Source organism: Gavia stellata, chromosome 25 (genome assembly GCF_030936135.1).
Source record: "Gavia stellata isolate bGavSte3 chromosome 25, bGavSte3.hap2, whole genome shotgun sequence".
In the NCBI taxonomy this organism is placed as follows: domain Eukaryota; kingdom Metazoa; phylum Chordata; class Aves; order Gaviiformes; family Gaviidae; genus Gavia; species Gavia stellata.
The window spans coordinates 567,856-584,284 of NC_082618.1; the positions used below are offsets into that span (position 1 = coordinate 567,856).

The 16,429-nt window shown below is 49.0% G+C and overlaps 1 protein-coding gene across 1 annotated transcript in view; it reads left to right on the plus strand.

The window, feature by feature from the left end:
• Positions 1-15,292, plus strand: part of BAZ1B (bromodomain adjacent to zinc finger domain 1B) — a 50,075-nt gene extending 34,783 nt beyond the window's left edge. The window contains exons 14-19 of the mRNA XM_059829305.1: positions 4,293-4,440; positions 6,014-6,161; positions 7,985-8,103; positions 10,509-10,660; positions 12,379-12,482; positions 13,078-15,292. Coding sequence (XP_059685288.1) covers positions 4,293-4,440; positions 6,014-6,161; positions 7,985-8,103; positions 10,509-10,660; positions 12,379-12,482; positions 13,078-13,444 — 1,038 coding nt within the window. The 3' untranslated portion in view covers positions 13,445-15,292. The remainder of the gene's footprint in view (positions 1-4,292; positions 4,441-6,013; positions 6,162-7,984; positions 8,104-10,508; positions 10,661-12,378; positions 12,483-13,077) is intronic.
• The last annotated feature ends 1,137 nt before the right edge of the window (positions 15,293-16,429 follow it).

Consider the following 16,429-nt stretch of genomic DNA (forward strand, 5'->3'; position numbering starts at 1 on the left):
GTCTTGTAATATAACTCTTTGAGCAGGAACAATACACTTTATTGGGTACTAAATCCTGAGCAGCTTCTCCCCATTCCAAGTTTAGAGTGCGGTGGGTTTGTTGTTTATGGGGCCAGCTGTTCCTGGTTATTTTGAAGAGTAAAGGTATTGGCAAAATGAAAATCCTACTGTGGAATCACAGTTAATTTTCTGTCTATGAACAGGAAGTGGGTCAAGTCAAATATTTTGACTTCCTTTGTGCAGTTCCTCACACAATGAGGACTAATGGTGGCTTAATGTCTTTGATCTGTAAAGAGGAGAGACATGGTGAGGTTTTGGTGACTGCAAGGGAGTTAGGTTCAGGTAAATATCATCGTATGTATGGGGACACCCACAGAAGATGCCACACTGTGGGTTGCACACAGCTTGTCTGGACATCTGGGCAAGCAAGCCATATGCGCAGTAGAAAAGTGGTATTGTGAGGGTAAATACATAGACTTCCAAATCAAAGCTCAGAAGGGATGGAGAAGAGCTGTGGAGGATTTGGTAGGGTCCTACAGGCACTTGAGCTGTACCAGTGTTTCATCCTAAGACAGATACTAGTGCTCGGGAGTAGTTTCAGGGGTAGTTTCTATGCACTGAGTTGAATGGGACATTCATGACCCATGACAAGACTTTCCCCACTGCCCCCTTCAAAGTGCTCTTCCCTGATCAATCGCTGACTTCAGCAGAAGTAGGAAGATGAGAATTGGCTCAACAGAAGCATTAGGAATTCCCAACTTAAAAAAGAAGTATTAGATGCTTGACAGGTGCTGGGCTGTGGGGTTTGGGGGTTTTTGTTTAAAGCTCCTGTCAGTGTATGCCAAACCCTTGGTTGAACATGAAGTCTTTGCTATGCTGTGGTATTGCCATGTTAGCAGGATATTTGGATAGGCACTAGAAATTTCCACATTCCCTAGTTGTCCTGCAGTATTTAAACTTTGCTAACTTTGAATCTTCCAGTCTTCAGTGCAAAGGGAATAGAAGGCTACCTTATCCTAAAAGCTATCAGCAGAATACAGAGCTGTAAAAAATCAGTTATCTCTGGGACAAAAAGGACCTGGATCATCACATTTCCTGTATCTGCAGCAACACCATGTCATGCCTTACTCTCATGTGTCTTACAACCATAAGGGTTATACCTGTAGGGCATGCTTTAAGGGTAGCATCGGATTTGCTATGATATCTAAATGGATAGTAATTCAGCAGCATGAACTTTGTATTTGAACCCTGGTCACTTCTCTACTATTGCTAAAGCTGTATCAGATTTAAACCCCAAGCTTGTATTTGCCTGAAAATTGAGACATTTTGACCATGAATGTTTGGTTAGTTTATCCATTCTGCCTTAGAGCATTGTTCTCTTATTGACGTCGTTATGGAGCATTGTTCGTTACAGCAAGGCCAGGCTTCTGTAGCATGCTTCGGTCTGGCAATTGCAGAACTTTCAGCTACAGCAGCCTGGTTAGGCGAAGTGCTCTGTGTGACTGAAATATCCCGATTTGTACTTTCTCCTCTGTAAACCGGCTGGAATAGTAGGATTTATGAATATCGCTGGACTTGTAATCCTAAGTTACTTTGAATTCTTGTCTAATCTTACCCAGTTTGTCTAATGTGACTGCATACTTAGCTATACAGTTCAGCCTTATAGGTGTACAGGCACAGATTTCAGTATTGCCAGTCTGAGCGTGCGGTCGTGCAGGTCTCCCTCTGGAGCACTGGCTTCTGTGTTGTGCTGATGTCTCTGGAGCATTTATTTATGCAGTGCAGTGCCTCCTTTATCTGGCTCAGAGTTTTCTAGACATTTGTGGTGGTACAAGCAACGTTGAACTTTTTGTTGCATTTTTGGGTTTCTTGGTTTTGGGTTTTGTTTGTGGGGTTTTTTGCCTCAGTTTATCTGGAATGAGCTTTCTTTTTGCCAAAGCAGAAAACCTTTATAGAAGACCTTGAAAGAGCAGCCCAGATCTTAGATATAGTTAACCGATTAAAAAAACCTGACTGTTAGGCTTTTAAAGACAAATCTCCTTCATAGGCCAAGAATTATGAAGTCTTTTAGAGCCAGAACTGCACTGAGAGTACATAGTAGATAAAATACAGCATAGCTGTACTGGAAAAACACACTTAATGTACTTACAGACTATATGAGTGAAATTGCAGTCCTGTGGTATGGTTATGTCTCATTTTTCCTGTGAGAAACAAGTTATGGCTTAATAGGCACCCGTTTGCTGACATAATTGTCTATACTAAGGGTTCCTGCTGGCTCAGCTACATAGCTAGAGATCGCACTGCTGAGTGGCAAAAGATTGCAATGTAGACCTGGCTCATGGCTGTTTCTGAAAATCGGTCTTGTGCCTCTGTGTTTATGCAAATGTTCCCATTTCCAGTGGCAGTAGCACTCTGGACTATCCCAGAACAGGACAGGGAATACGTGACCTCTTTGCAGCATGACATTGCAGCACAATTGCCGGAGCATAGTGAAGGGCATGGGTAGGTTATCCACCCCTGCTACTTGCTGTCAGCGGTGTTTCCAAGGGAAAAGGCTGGGGGCAGGGGGGTCAGTCTTCACCTGCAGACAATACCTCAAAGAGCAGCTTCACAACCAAGCAGTTACAATTTCAGCTGTTCAGAGGGATTTCTGTCATCTTAGGATACTAGATGAGATCCTTTCTAGCTGGAGGTTTGTCCACCTTTACCAAAGCAGGTATTTTCTGCCACTCTGAAGTTGAAATGTGACTGAGGACTTCTCCTTTAGTATTTTTGTGGGATTTTCTTGTTTTTCCTGCTAGATTGCTCCTCTCTAGTCGGGAGGGTATTTAAGTAACTTCTTTCAATCTCCTGTTTTGCCTAGTTGGCAGTCTGAACTCCCTTGATAATGGTACTGCTAAAATGCCATAGTCTCATGATGCTTGGGAAGCAAGGCTAAAAATCTGTTAAATTCCACAGGCTTGGGGAGAAAAATCTAAGCAAAACTTGCCAACAGCTTTTGCAGATTTATCTTGGCCCAGCAGTTACCCAGTATGTTAACAGCAAAACCCATGGAACAGTTACTTGGAAAATCAATTACACAATATGTGAAGCACCTCAACAATGTTCTGCAAAGAAATAGCACAGCGCTGTGTAATCTGCCACAGTAGGCTGTGCAGGTTTCCGTTTGTCTTGAATGTCTTGGGCTCCAGGTTCCACACTAGCAATGGCAGCAAGGATGTTGGCATTTTAGAACAGTTTGTGTGTTTTTCCAAGCATCTAATATATGCTGTGCTTCCTCAAATTCAGTGGGAGGAGAATGTGCAACTCTGCAAAAATCCTGGGTTTTGTTTGGCTCCCAAATTGCTGTCAACTGCAGGGTTTAGATTTTCCCGTCTGACACTTCACTGTTTGTTTTTTCATTCTCCTGGGGTAGAAGAACATAACTTGAGTCCTATTATGTCCCTGTCATGTCTAGGCCATCACCTCATTGTTGTAAAGCAAAGGATTAACATTGGAGTTGAACATACGGTGGCTCTGGATTACTTCTCTGTTCTGGTGCATTTCCGATTTACCACCACGTTGTTTCTAAACTTCCAGAGCTGAGTTTGAGATTTCGCATGTGGCTTGCTACGTGCAGACTCCAGCAGTTGCCTTGGTGCAGATCTCAGGTTTAATGCTTTCATCCTCACCTGCAGCCAGTTCTGGGATTTCACATGCGCTGAGGTCATCTTGTCTCAGGAAAGCAGCTGGTTTCATATTTGGGGCTCTAAATGCTTTGCCTGTCAAATCTGATTGTAGCTGATGTCATGGTCCCCTTTGCCAGCTGAGCAGCTCGGAGGACCAGGAGGACCAAGCGTCTGGCGGGTCTTGCTCTGAAGGTCTTGAGCATCTGCAGTACCCACTGGAGGGCAGCACAGGCTGCTCCGATCCACCACGCTCAAGTGGTGTTGCCAGCTGTCTCCGAACTTTCATCCCATATTTTACAGTGCTAGATTTCTGCCCTTTATTTTCTTAGCTTGATGGTTATTTGGGTTAGACTTTCAGAGCAAGAATTCAGTGGAGTTCACATAGGTTGTTTCGGCCCGGCCGTGAAATGCAAAAGGGCTCTACTGTTATGAACAAACTGTCTGATCCAGTGAGGCTGGTTATGGATAAACCACAAATAGGACTGCTGAGGCTATATAGAAGGAAAGAAATACAGAGTTGAGCTTTGGCTATTAAGGGCCCTAGCTAAAGGATATAAAAACATCTTCAGACTGTAGCGAGCTGTGTCTGTGTGCTTCGTTGTAAGTTGTTAGGTCTGTCTGCAGGTTGCTTCAGCCATGGAGAAGTGGAAGACAGCAATCCGTGAGGCCCAGACCTTCTCCCGTATGCACGTGCTGCTCGGGATGCTGGATGCCTGTATCAAGTGGGATATGTCGGCAGAGAATGCCAGATGCAAAGTGTGTCGCAAGAAAGGTATGCATTCCTGCCCCACGCCTGCGTAACAGTCGGACGCTGTCACCTCTCCATGCCCTGCTTAGGCAACGTGCCCTTGTAGTCTGTCACTCTGTCTTTGGCTGTATTTTGAGTTTTGGACGTCAGGTTTTACAGTCAGAAGCATTGATCTCACAGAAGCGTTTGACCCTGACTCCAGTAAACCATTCTTACGAAACCAGTACAGTCTTGCAGAACATTGCAGAGCTGCTATCCCCTGGATATTTAGGGTACTTGGACACAAGGCATCTACAGATCCTTCTGGGAACACCTTGTGCCACTGTCCATTCCCTGGTTTCATTTTTGAGTTGGAATGGTCTTTGGGTCTCTGAGCCTTGTCAGTTAATCCCATCTTTTACAGAAAGAACGAGCAAGGAGAGGTTGGGAAGGTTATTATCTTTTGTAGCTGAATGGGAGAGAGCGAGGTGGGATGATGCTGCTTTGAGGCTAGCGTGGGAGTAGAGCTGCTTGAGCTGGAAGCCTTACCAGCTGGTAAGGCTGGGGAAGTAACCGAATAGGTGACAAGGGGCTACCTTCTCTGTATGCGCTATAGGATGAAGAGCTTTAGAGTCTTGCAGGTGGAGGGTGAAGCAGAAGGGTTGTCACCAGTGACAGAGTGCTAGCATTTGTTCTGCCATAACCTCTCCTTTTGGATGGAAGCCTGGAGGAAAGAGCTTGGTAGTACATTCTGCCTCATCATATGCTTTTTGTCTCACTTACTGTTTGCTGAAACACTGGTGGGAAGTGAGGCCAGACAGACCTCTGAGGGAATGCTGGGCCACTTTTGTTTACCAAAAGGCTATACCATCCACCTCCTCAAAGAAATAGGACTGAATTGGTGCAACGTCCTCCTTCACTGTGGAGCCTCAGGGATACTCCAAACCAATACAAAAAACCGTCCTATCTGCTGTTGAGAGGGGATTCTAGGTAGATGTAAGAGTGGGCTCACCTGAGACTAACAGATTATAGTTTCACCGAATTTAAAAACTGGGATGTTAGAGAAAGAGACATGCTGGCAAGCTCTCTGCACTTTCTTTTTTTCCTGTTCAGTAAATGAAATAGCTGGCTTGGGACTGTCTCCCCGTTTCCCTGCATCAGTGAGAAGCACAAAGAGACTAGTTCTGCTGCATACTGATTTTCTTTGTAGGCTTGCTACCTTAAGTAGAAAGAAGATGCTGTGCAAGTTGACCAGATTGAGGCTAGAATAAGAATAGCTGTGTTTATAGCTTCTCGCTAGGCTTTTGGGCATCTTTTGCAGCAAATTTCCCTTTCCCTGTGTTTGGCTTGAGTTTTAGCCTGAGTGGAACCTATTTGGCAGGTTTCTACCTTTGCCTCAAATGAAATCTTTGCAGGGCAAGGGGCTTTGCATTGTTTTGTTTTTAAATGCTCCTGGTTTCCACTGCAGTGGTGGAACCGAGAAGGAAGGGTCCCTGCCATCAGAGGGTACTTTGCATCTTTCTCTTGCTTTGTCCTGACCTCCAGCGCTGCAGCAGCTTCTGCTTCTCAGGTTGAGCAAGGCTGTGGCACCCGTTACAAGTAAGTTGCACTCTCCTAGGTGAGGATGACAAGCTGATCCTGTGCGATGAGTGTAACAAAGCCTTCCACCTGTTTTGTCTGAGACCGGCACTCTATGAGATACCAGATGGTGAATGGCAGTGCCCAGCGTGTCAGCCTTCTACTGCCAGGCGCAGCTCGCGGGGCAGGTGAGTGACCTTCCTTTCCTTTGCATTGCCACTGATGCACAGTTCCAGCTGTGCTTTCACAAGACGACCAAAACAGCCTGAAACAGAGCCCCTTTAAAAGGTTTGAAATAGCCTAGTTAGCTCAATGGCACTGGCACAATGGAAAAGCAATTTTTTCAGGCTGTAACTTTAGCACACCTGTGTTGTACTGACCCATGACAACTTCAGGAGTTTTAATAAATAACTTGTGCATGTTTCCACTGCCGCACATAAAACATAAACCAAAATGGGATGTGCTAAGGGCTGTTGCTTTCTTTGAGCAGCTAGTTGGGTTGCTTTTTCATGGGAGTGTAGTTGGTAGTACTGCAGCTCTGTAGCCCACTGGACTGTTTTACTGTTGTGCTCTTGTCAAGTTAGAGCAGACGTTAACTCCAGGCTGCAGCTCAGCCCCTGCTGTGTTACTAAAAATCAGGCTACAAAATGCCCCTCTGATGGTTTTCTGACCTGATAAACCTTAACAAGACAGGAGTCCTTACAGAGCTACAGAGGGAACATGATTTGAGGAGGAATCAAAGTTGTTCTGTGCAGCAGAAATTAGTAGTTGCCTCCCGACAGCAAGGAGTTGAATTGTTTTTTGAATTGCAAGCTGAAAGTTAAATGTATGTGAGATGTACTTTTCTGTTTACAATGTATGTCCTCTGCTGATTGTGACTCTACCCGCTTGTCAGCGAGGTGAGGCTATCAAATGGCATCTGAAGCATAAGCAGTCAACGGATCCTCCCTTCCAGAGCAGCAGCACAATAAGAGGTGTACTAGCTTGTAACATGCAGGTGGTGCATGGCCTTAAAAATATTACTTACTCTCTGGGCACCATTTAAGAGTTCATCAGGCTTGTACAAAAATGCCAGGGCTTCAATGCAGCTGTTCTAGCCTGAGATCGTAATTACTTTGATGTGGCAGAATCACCTGCAAGCTGCTTGGCTCCTGGACGAGAGCCATCAGGTGGGGTAACACCTGTCTTGTTACCTGCTTTCTGCTCTTGTCTCCCTAGCAGGAAAAAAATGTCAGTCTGGGAGCACTTTTACCCCCCCTGTACTGTGGGAGCTTATTCTTATTCCTTTTACTGCTCAAGATCGTCTTTCTCCAGAGGACTGAGACTCCCACAACAGCTTTGCCTTTGTCCCCTTTTGCCTGTGCATGCTGTTTCGTTTTCCTGTTTTTGTAATGGTTTGAATGCTTTAACAGACACGTGCAAGAAGTTGCAACTGTCCTGGGCAGGGAGTCTCTGTGGCTTCTGACATCAGTGCAGAAGAAGCCTGATGCTCTGCTCACTGATAAATACAAGCTTAGCTGTGAATAATACTAAATGAGGTCTGTTTCCTATAGTGCACATGCAAGTGGCATGACAGTGGAAGGACATAATGGGAAAATATTCCAGCAGAAACAAAAAAGCCCCCCTTTTGAAACTCCTTAGGCCAGGCCTGCAGACCTGGGTGAAACAGCAGCACGTCCTCTCAGGGAGGAGTAATTGCACAGCAATCACAATCTTAAAATCCATTATCCCGTGGTCAAGGTGCCTAGAACAGCAAAAAACATACAGATTCAGCCGTTCGTGGATTTTCAACCCAGCTATTCAGATGATAGCCTGGGAAGTGCTCTTTTAGCTTGTAGCTACAACTTGATACTCTCTGAAATACAGTAGACTGCTTCAGTCTGAGACTGGGTGTTTATTTTACATTGAGGTGGTCAGCAAGTCTCTGCCTGTGAACACACAGTACAGAGGGCCCAGGGCCTCTGATGCCCAGGCTCTGGTACAACAAATGTGTTTACCTGCCTTACTCTAGGAACTATGCAGAGGATTCTGCTGAAGATGAAGGTGAAGAAGGTGAGGAAGCTTCTGATGAACCAGATGCTGAGGAGGAAGAAGAGGAGGAAGAAGATTATGAAGTTGCTGGACTGAAATGTAAGGCTTTGACTGTGCAGGAAAGTAACAGAAAATATTAAGACTGCCTTCAGTGTCCAAAGTTTTGATCCCATTTGGGACTTGTGCTCTTCCTCACACAGAATGGGTTCTTACTTGAAACCTTGGGAGATGTCACAGGGGAAGGCTGTGGTGGTGCTGTATGTTACCTGGGGAGCTAGAGTGGAACTCTCGTCCCTTTGTGATAGGGTCAGCGCTAGCAAAGATTGAAACTGCAGTGAGCTCTTGCTTGCTGCCCAGTCAGTCCCCTGGTAATGCTGCTGAGACCATTAAGAGTGCTGCAAGGCGGTCAGCAGAGGCTGCAGCAGGGCAGGGTGAGGCAACAGCATTACCAGTTCCTGGTATTGGCAGTCTCTGTGCCTGCAGGGGTTGTTGGTAAACTGGATGCTGTTAACAGATGCTTATGGAGCTTCAACCACAACCCCCTCTCCTCGCTTTTTCCCTTCCCACATGCTCATAACCTTAAATGCAGGATTTCTAGTGATTTGGCAAGGAGGCATTTTCAAATAGTAGGACTAGCACTTCCGCTGCCCATTCCTGTGGGAAAGCGCAGTACTCAAGATGTACTGTGGCCTGGACCACCAGCACCCTTTGGTTGCGTACAGAGGCCACTGGGGATGCATAACTGACTCGTTCAGGGTCACTGAGTGGAATAAAATAGCATTTTCTAGACTCCTCAATGACTGCTTCTGCACTTGACCACTTTTTAGTATGTGTATCCACTTTGTTTTTAGCGGAATTTGACTCAGTCTCATTTGGGTAACTTGATGCACTGAAAAGATCCATCTTTGGAATGACACGCTGCCAGCACTTGCTTTCTGTCAAAATGCCCTTGAGTGACACAAAATTAACTTCAGAGCATCTTAACCAGGGCAGATGGTGGAATCCAGAGACTGGGACCCAAAGGATTATCCCATGTTCTTTCAAGGGTTTCCATCCAGGTCTATGAGTCTTGATTCCCCTGCTTTATTCTGGTTTCAGGGATGTTCACTGATACCCTGGCTATGGACACTGCTTGTTGTTCTGCGGTGTATCCATGTCCACACTTGGAGTGTGTTCAGCCTGTGTTGCATGGCCAAGTCAGGAGCTGAGCCAAGGTTTCCAAACAATAGCAAAAGAGGGTTACAGTCACTAAAAATAAAGTGCTAAATGCAACCTCTGGTTTTAAAGAGCATTAACATGGAAAGGTCACTGTGGAAAACTTTTGTTTTAATAGAGAAGTCCCATTAATCCTTGTGGCGTTTATCCTGAGGGATATAACCTAGAATGTTGGATTGTCAGACATTTAACACGTGCCGCACGCTTGACACACAAGCAGAGCAACAGCAGGCAGACGTCCCACTGCCCTGACACACGCTCCTCATGCAGGGGGCCCAGCAAGATGATTTATTGGACAGGGCTGGATTACAGGCCGCAGATGAAGTGCTACAGTGTGCTGAATACAGCTTGCTCGAGCACTTGTGACCAGGTGGAAGGAGCTTGGCTGAGGAAGAAGACTAACATTCGCCTGATATAGAGGGGTCATGGGAGAAACTTAAGGCAAGGGAGTGCGTCGGCACGCTTGCATTTCCATCAGTGTGAAGCTCTGACAGGCAGACTAACAAACGGGCAAGTGCCTTTCTGTGGGGTATAAAGCAGCAGCCCCGGTCTTGGGGAATAAAATCCCATTGTTTCCCACTTGCAGCACGTGGAGCAGCTCCCGGCTGCAGTAACTCGACACTCTCCCTGCACACAGTTCACTTTTCAGGGGGGCTTAGCAACTGGCTTATCCCTCTGTGTGGGCCCACTTATAAATGCTTGGAAAAGCACCCATCCCCAAACCGGTGAGGAGCAAGGCGGCAGCAGGAAACTGCAAGTTTCTGCTCCCAGTGCTTTCAGAAGGGATGTTGTGGTTATATTTGAGACAACTGTCTGTGCTTGCATTACTTCCTCTTCCCTCCCTCAAGTCTCAATGCGTCAGGGTCTCAGCACTTGGTTCTGCAGGCAGAGGGGCTTGCTGTTACAGCCCTGGGCAAGCCTTACCTGCAGGAGAGCAGCTGGAAGCTCCCAGGTCTCCCTCCAAGCTTGAGGGTCTGCCAGTGCTGTTGGCTGGCGCGTGTGACTACCCTTTAGCAGAAGGCTGTTGCCAGACAGCGATGGCCTCTTTTTGGACAGGAGGCGATTACCGGCGTGTCTCATCTGGAGAGGGTATCAAGAGCACAGCTGACATGAGCATGTGCTGAGTGAGGACAGGCTGAGAAGCTGGATCATTGCAGTTGTCCGTGGGTTCGCTAGCTCCTCTGTGCTGTGAGCGAGGGTTTGCCCGGTGTGTATGGCTGGGCAAAGAGCTTGTGATCTCTGCTTCCAGGTTAACCCATTCCTCTAAGCCCATGGCTTATATGTTTCAGTGAGACCCAGAAAGGCAGCCCGGGGCAAGCAGAGCACAGCCATGTACTCCTCGAGGCAGGGAAGGCACCAAAGGAAGAAGCAGGCGCTGCACCCTGCCAGGGGACCCCGGCAGCGGGCTGCACCTGTCAACGGCGCAGACATTGATGAGCTGGTAAGAGCCAAATTGCTCCCCGGAGGCTGCTCACATCATGAGTTATAAACGAAACAGGTGTCACGCTTCCTCCCCTCCCCTTCCCAAAGAAATACCCTGAATCGTATTGTGAAACCCGGGCTGGGCTGGGGGCGGGTTAACAAAGGAGGCATATCCTTAAGGGCCCAGTACAAACGGAGCACAGATATGCCAGGCATCTTTCCCCAGCCGCTTTCACACATTGTCCCCCTTGAGTAGCAGGCAGCCTGCAGCTTGTTGAAGGGTTTTAAATAGTATCCATATGTCTCTGCAGAGAGGTGGGGGGACTGAAGGGGTCCTGGATGGTCAGAGAATGCCAGCAATGTTGGACCGTTGCTCCCCAGCCTTGGCCATTTTCTGGCAGTTGTTGTCCGTATGGTCACTCCCCAACCTCCAGGACATAATTTGGCTGGTTTAGGTTTCACTTGACATTTAAAGAATAAAACCTTATGCTCCTGAACAGAGCAATCTTGTGTGTGCGTGCATGCGAGGCGGGGTGGAGCTGCAGCGTGCTGTGCTGTTTGTCCTGGGGGGGGATGCACCACAGGGGATACGTGAGGATACTCTAGCCCCATGGGCCACATCACAAGCCTCTGTTAGATCTACCACCTGTCCGCTGACCAGCGCTAGTAGTGCTGGTGTATCCTGTCGCTCTTTTTGAGCAGTCTTGATAACGATCTTTGGGCTGGCTGCTTCTTGTGCTGGGTGTGGGTAGGCTGGCTAGTGGATCTGCAGTGTCCTTTTAGCTGGTCTGTGTTACAGATCAGGGAGCAACCAAACCAGCAAGCCCAGCATGGGCTGCCACAGCCAGCTTAGAGGGATATTCAAGTGGGGAAAATCTTACTGGAACAGCTGGGTGAGCATCTCTGACAAAACACTGTCTTGGGGAAGAGGACTCTGCTAGGGCTTTTTCACTTACTGTTTGTCCCTGGGAAGAGATGGAAGCTCGCTCAGGAATAGTGCCCTGCACAGTGCCCTGTGGAGCCTTCCCGTCATCTGACGTACCCTAAGCAGCGATGCCTCGCGACCTGTGCGCTCAGAGCCGAGGGGATGCCCCTGTGCTGGTGGCTGACCTGCAGATCTCTGGGCAAATGGCTGACCTTGTGTTCAGCCTGTGTACAGAACAGCAGTGCTTGAGGCATCAGCTGCTCTTTGGTATTTAAGATGGCATGGTCGGTTCTGCAATGTCAGTACAGCCGCACAAGTGCTTTCCCCCTCTGCCTCTTGCGTGCTGTCCACCAGGGGCTCGGAGGAGGCAGGGAGAGGGAATTCACACTCTCCATTTGCTGTCATTTATTCTTTGTTTTGACTGTGTTGTCTTTGAACCTGTCTTGAAAAAGCTTGCTGTCCCCAGAGAAAAGACAAGCTGCTTGTGAGCTATTCCCACCAGAGCTGCTGGATGGGGCTCCCGTTCTGTAACTCAAGCTGGCACTGCACGTCTTGGTTGTTACCATCAAAAGTCCTGCAGCAGAGCAGTTTGCCTCTTGATTATTGTGGAAGATGGCTGCATTTGAAAGACTTGAACTTTGTTTCTGCAGCGGTACTATGTATCCCCACCCCTTGAGACACTAGCTCGTAAGTGAGAGGATTGAAGAGAAGAGCTCTGCTAATAACCAGCTGCTTTGGCCTCAAAACTGTTTGCTGAATGCTAAAGCCCATAGTGGTTCCCCTCCTTTTAACAGCATCCTTTGTGTGGGCAGGTCCTGCAAACAAAGAAGTCAGCACGTCGCCAAAACCTCGAGTTGCAGAAGTGTGAGGAAATCCTCAGCAAGCTGATCAAGTACCGCTTTAGCTGGCCCTTCAGGTGAGGGCAGGTGGCCTCAGGACTGTCCGCAGGCGGTGTGTAGGTGTGGATTGGCCATGCCGCAGTCCTGCGGGATGCCCTTGCTGGCTGCGAGACCGGGGTTTCAAAAGCAAGTTACGGATGGGAAGAAAGGGAGTGAAGAAGAAACCACCATGCTCTCAGTCCTCTGTTGGACTGAAGATGTGGGGCCCTTCTGAGGCGATGTAACAGAGGGTGGTAGGCTGCGGGCTGAAGAGGGGAGGCTGGGGTGGGTGCTTTCTGCAGCCCCCAAGATTTTCAGGGTGCTGTGTAGGCGGTGTGACTGAGAGAAGGTAGCCGTACCTGCCACGTGCCAGTCCCTGTGCCTGGGCCAGCTCTCTGGGCGGAAGGGCAAGCCGCTGTCCTTCCCATCATCATGCCATGGCCGCCATGGGGCTGATGTGTCTGTAGCACTGTCGAGGTGCTGCTTGGGTTTGTTACGGCACTGGGGGGGTGCAGGTCAGGGCTGCCGCTCGAGCGAAGGGGGTGGGGGTGGTTCTTGCTCCTCTGCAGCTCCGCACTGCGTGCGGCCAGGGCCATCATTTTCCTCCTATCTTTGTGGCTCTTCGTTCGGCAGGGAGCCAGTGACCACAGAGGAAGCCGAAGATTACTTTGAGGTCATCAGCAACCCTATGGACTTCCAGACTATGCAGAGCAAGTGCTCTTGTGGCAATTACCGCTCTGTGCAGGAGTTCCTCTCTGACATCAAGCAGGTGTTCTCCAACGCCGAGCGCTACAATCAGAACGGGAGTCACGTACTGTCCTGCCTGGAGAAGACGGAACAGTGTTTGATTGACATGGTGCACAAACACCTGCCTGGCCACACGTATGCACGCAGGAAACGCAAGAAGCTCTCTGCCAGGTCTCAGGGACTGGAGGAGCAGGAAGGGGACAGTGAGTCAGAGCCCCTTGAACATTCCCGGGGGCGGAAAAGGAAGAAATGAGGGATGGGGAGACAAGGGGGAGAGCCAGAGCTGGAGCAGGCCTTATAGCGCTGCTGGGCAGCAGGATGGGTTGTCTGGAGGGAGCTGGGAAGCAGCAGGCACTTCTCTATTAATCCAGCCTTCCCTTTGGCCCGTCCTAGTTTTAATTTTTCTGCAATTTCCTCAAGTATTTGGTCATCCATTGAGTGAGCAGAGATGACTTACTGCTTCCTGCAAAATCCACGAAGATCTTAACAAGTCTGTCCTGCTAGGAGGGGAAGGTGGGAGGGCAAAGGGAAGGCCTGGCCAAAGCCTGGCTGGGCAGGGGAGCACGAAGCCTACTCCAGCTCGGGCACTGTCGGCTTCCTTGGGATGAGCTGCTTCCTCCCCTCCGCGAGCAGCCAGCGCCAGAGCACGGTGGGACCTCTGCCGTCTGCTGCCTGTGATGTGAAACCAGCCTTGAGCTGGTGCAGGGAGGGATCATATTGCTTCACGGAAGGACTGGGTGCGATCAGGCCAATGGGCTGCTAGTTCTTGTATGTATATATTTATATGGTGTTAATTTTGAGCCCCCAATGAAGGGCTGCATAGGGCGAGCAAGCACTTACATTTATGGAGACGTGGCTTTCACCAGCATCCTAACACAATTGGCTTTGAGGTGCTCTTGCTTTTCCCCTCTCTCTCTTCTTGGGGAGCAGTCTCTGGAGGTTGCGTTCTGAAGAGGATTCTTCTGAGCTCAGCTCTCAACACGTACACGGCAAAGAGGAGGCAGTGGGCTTCCCTGCTCACCTTGAACAGCACACAATCACGTAGCCCTTTGGATGAAGCGAGTGCCAGAAGCATACTGGAGAGTGTGGTTTTCTGCACGCCTTGTAGGGAGCTCCAGGGCAAGGGGAGCAGCAGAAACATGTTCTGTGTAACTTTTTAAATTAATTTTCTAGTTAAAAGTGGCTTGTTTCTAGCTGTGATCTTGTACAAAGAACACCTGTAAGATACCATTGTCTTGCTTTGGCACATGTACAGTTTATATGAAATTGTGTTTGCTTTATATTTTCCCCTTCTTTAAAACTCATTTTCCTACCAGTAGCTGGAGTTACACCAGGGGACTTGTTGGCGGGGGGGTCTCCCAGTCCCTCTCTAGCCATGCTCTCGCCATGTTTTATAGTAATACCTCCCCTAGCTCACCTCCCTTGCCCCTCGCACTCCCCCAGCACAGCGAGGACCGTCCCGTACCAGCCAACCAGCCCAGTCCTGCTGGGAGATGGCTCTGCCACGGCCCCAGCAGTGGGTCCTGCCGCCCGAGATACTGACTTTTCTCTAAGAAAAGGGTGTGTTTTTTCATCACCTCTCCCTCTCCATCATGACACGTTTTGATCATACAATCAGGGCTTGAACTTTTTATTAGAGAAGTCTTCAGTTTGGAAGAAACCGGCCACAGGGCTGCCCTATGCTGGTTTCGTAACAGAAAAGCAAAAGCAGCTGTTGCAGCTCCTGTGATTTGAGAAGAAAAGAATCATCGATTAAAAATTGTGGCCTACTTCTGTGAACTTTTTAGGTTTGGGGTTTTTTTTTTAACAGGCATTTGTTTCAGTTCTGGACTGTCAATGGCTGCGGATACTAGGCAGGTTTCCAGCCACTTCCCTCTTCCCCCCGGCCCAGCCTCACCTCCCTGCCCCACAGAATAGCACTGACGTTTGTATTTCGCACGTCCCCTTCAGAGGCTTTGTTTTGTCCTGTTCATAGAGAACATTTTCTGCAGGTCCTACATGGTGAAACCTTTGGAACTGTACGTTTTTTAAAAATAAATGTCATTTGGGGGGAGGGGGTTTCTGCTAAGGGCTGTACTTGTAATAAATTGGAAACTTAAAAAATAAACATTATGTACTTGTGTTTGTAAAACTGGCTTGCAGTGACTCCTTTGTGGGCACCCTGTGTTCATGCGAGACTGGGATGGCTTGTCTCTGCCTTCCCTAGAACCCCGGTCAGACGTGATGTTGCTGCCTTCTGGAGGGAGAATGGAGCCGCAGAGCAAGGAATCCAGGGAACAGCGCGTCTGGGTCAGGTCAGCTGATAACTGTGGAGAACCGTCTCGCAGGCCAGGCTCTGCTCAGGTTTGGTTATACCAGCCCCTGCGCTGTGCCTCGGTTCCTGCTGTCGCAGCCGGGTTGTGCCATGCCCTCTGTGGCAGGGCTGCCATCACACACCACCTTTCCTAAGCCTCGCTGGGCACAAAATAACGTGCTGGCGTGGATATGTGCGCTCTGAGCTGGCCCTGTTGATTGTCCTCCCCAGAGACAACAGACGGGGCTGTGCCCTTCCTGCCCCTGGACATGGGGAGGTCACCAGGATGCAGGAGCAGTCCTTGGGCTGGCCACCCTTTTCCGTCCCTTGTTTCCTGCGGGCTGCCAGCGTGACACTCGACCTGCCACAGCATGCAGGGTGGCACTGAGTAGCTCTCCTGAAGGGAATACCAGGGGGTGACGGGGGAGCTGAAGTATCTCAGCTCCTTCACCCCAGCGTTGCCTGGCTGGCTGGCCATCAAAACTGCCTCCCTCATTTTTTTAACGCGTGTTTTGCGACCGCAGCCTCGTGGGCTGCAGCTCAGAGCTCAGCAAGGACCGTTCACACTGTGCCTCTGAGAGCACGACTCCCAGCCCACCACGCCGGTCTCCAGCAGCCTAACGGGGATGCACTGGGACCTCTGACATACCGAGCGGGGGAGGTGATGGACTGGTGCTGATGTACAACCCATCACCTGTGGAACAAATGTGTTAGCCAAAATTTTGTCTGCACTTCTGCCAGTGCTGCACTGCCAGGAGGGTGATGGTTTCCTGGGTGTCTTCATCATCCTCCTTGCTCAGGGGCTGAGCTGGAAGCACTCCAGCCAGGTCCAGCTCTGCTGGGCAGAGGAAATCCCCTCATGGGTTTGAGGTCTCGAAGCCTCTTGGCAATGTACAGATGCTGCTTTCCCCAGAGAAGCCTCATCCCCTCTCACCAGAGGTGGTT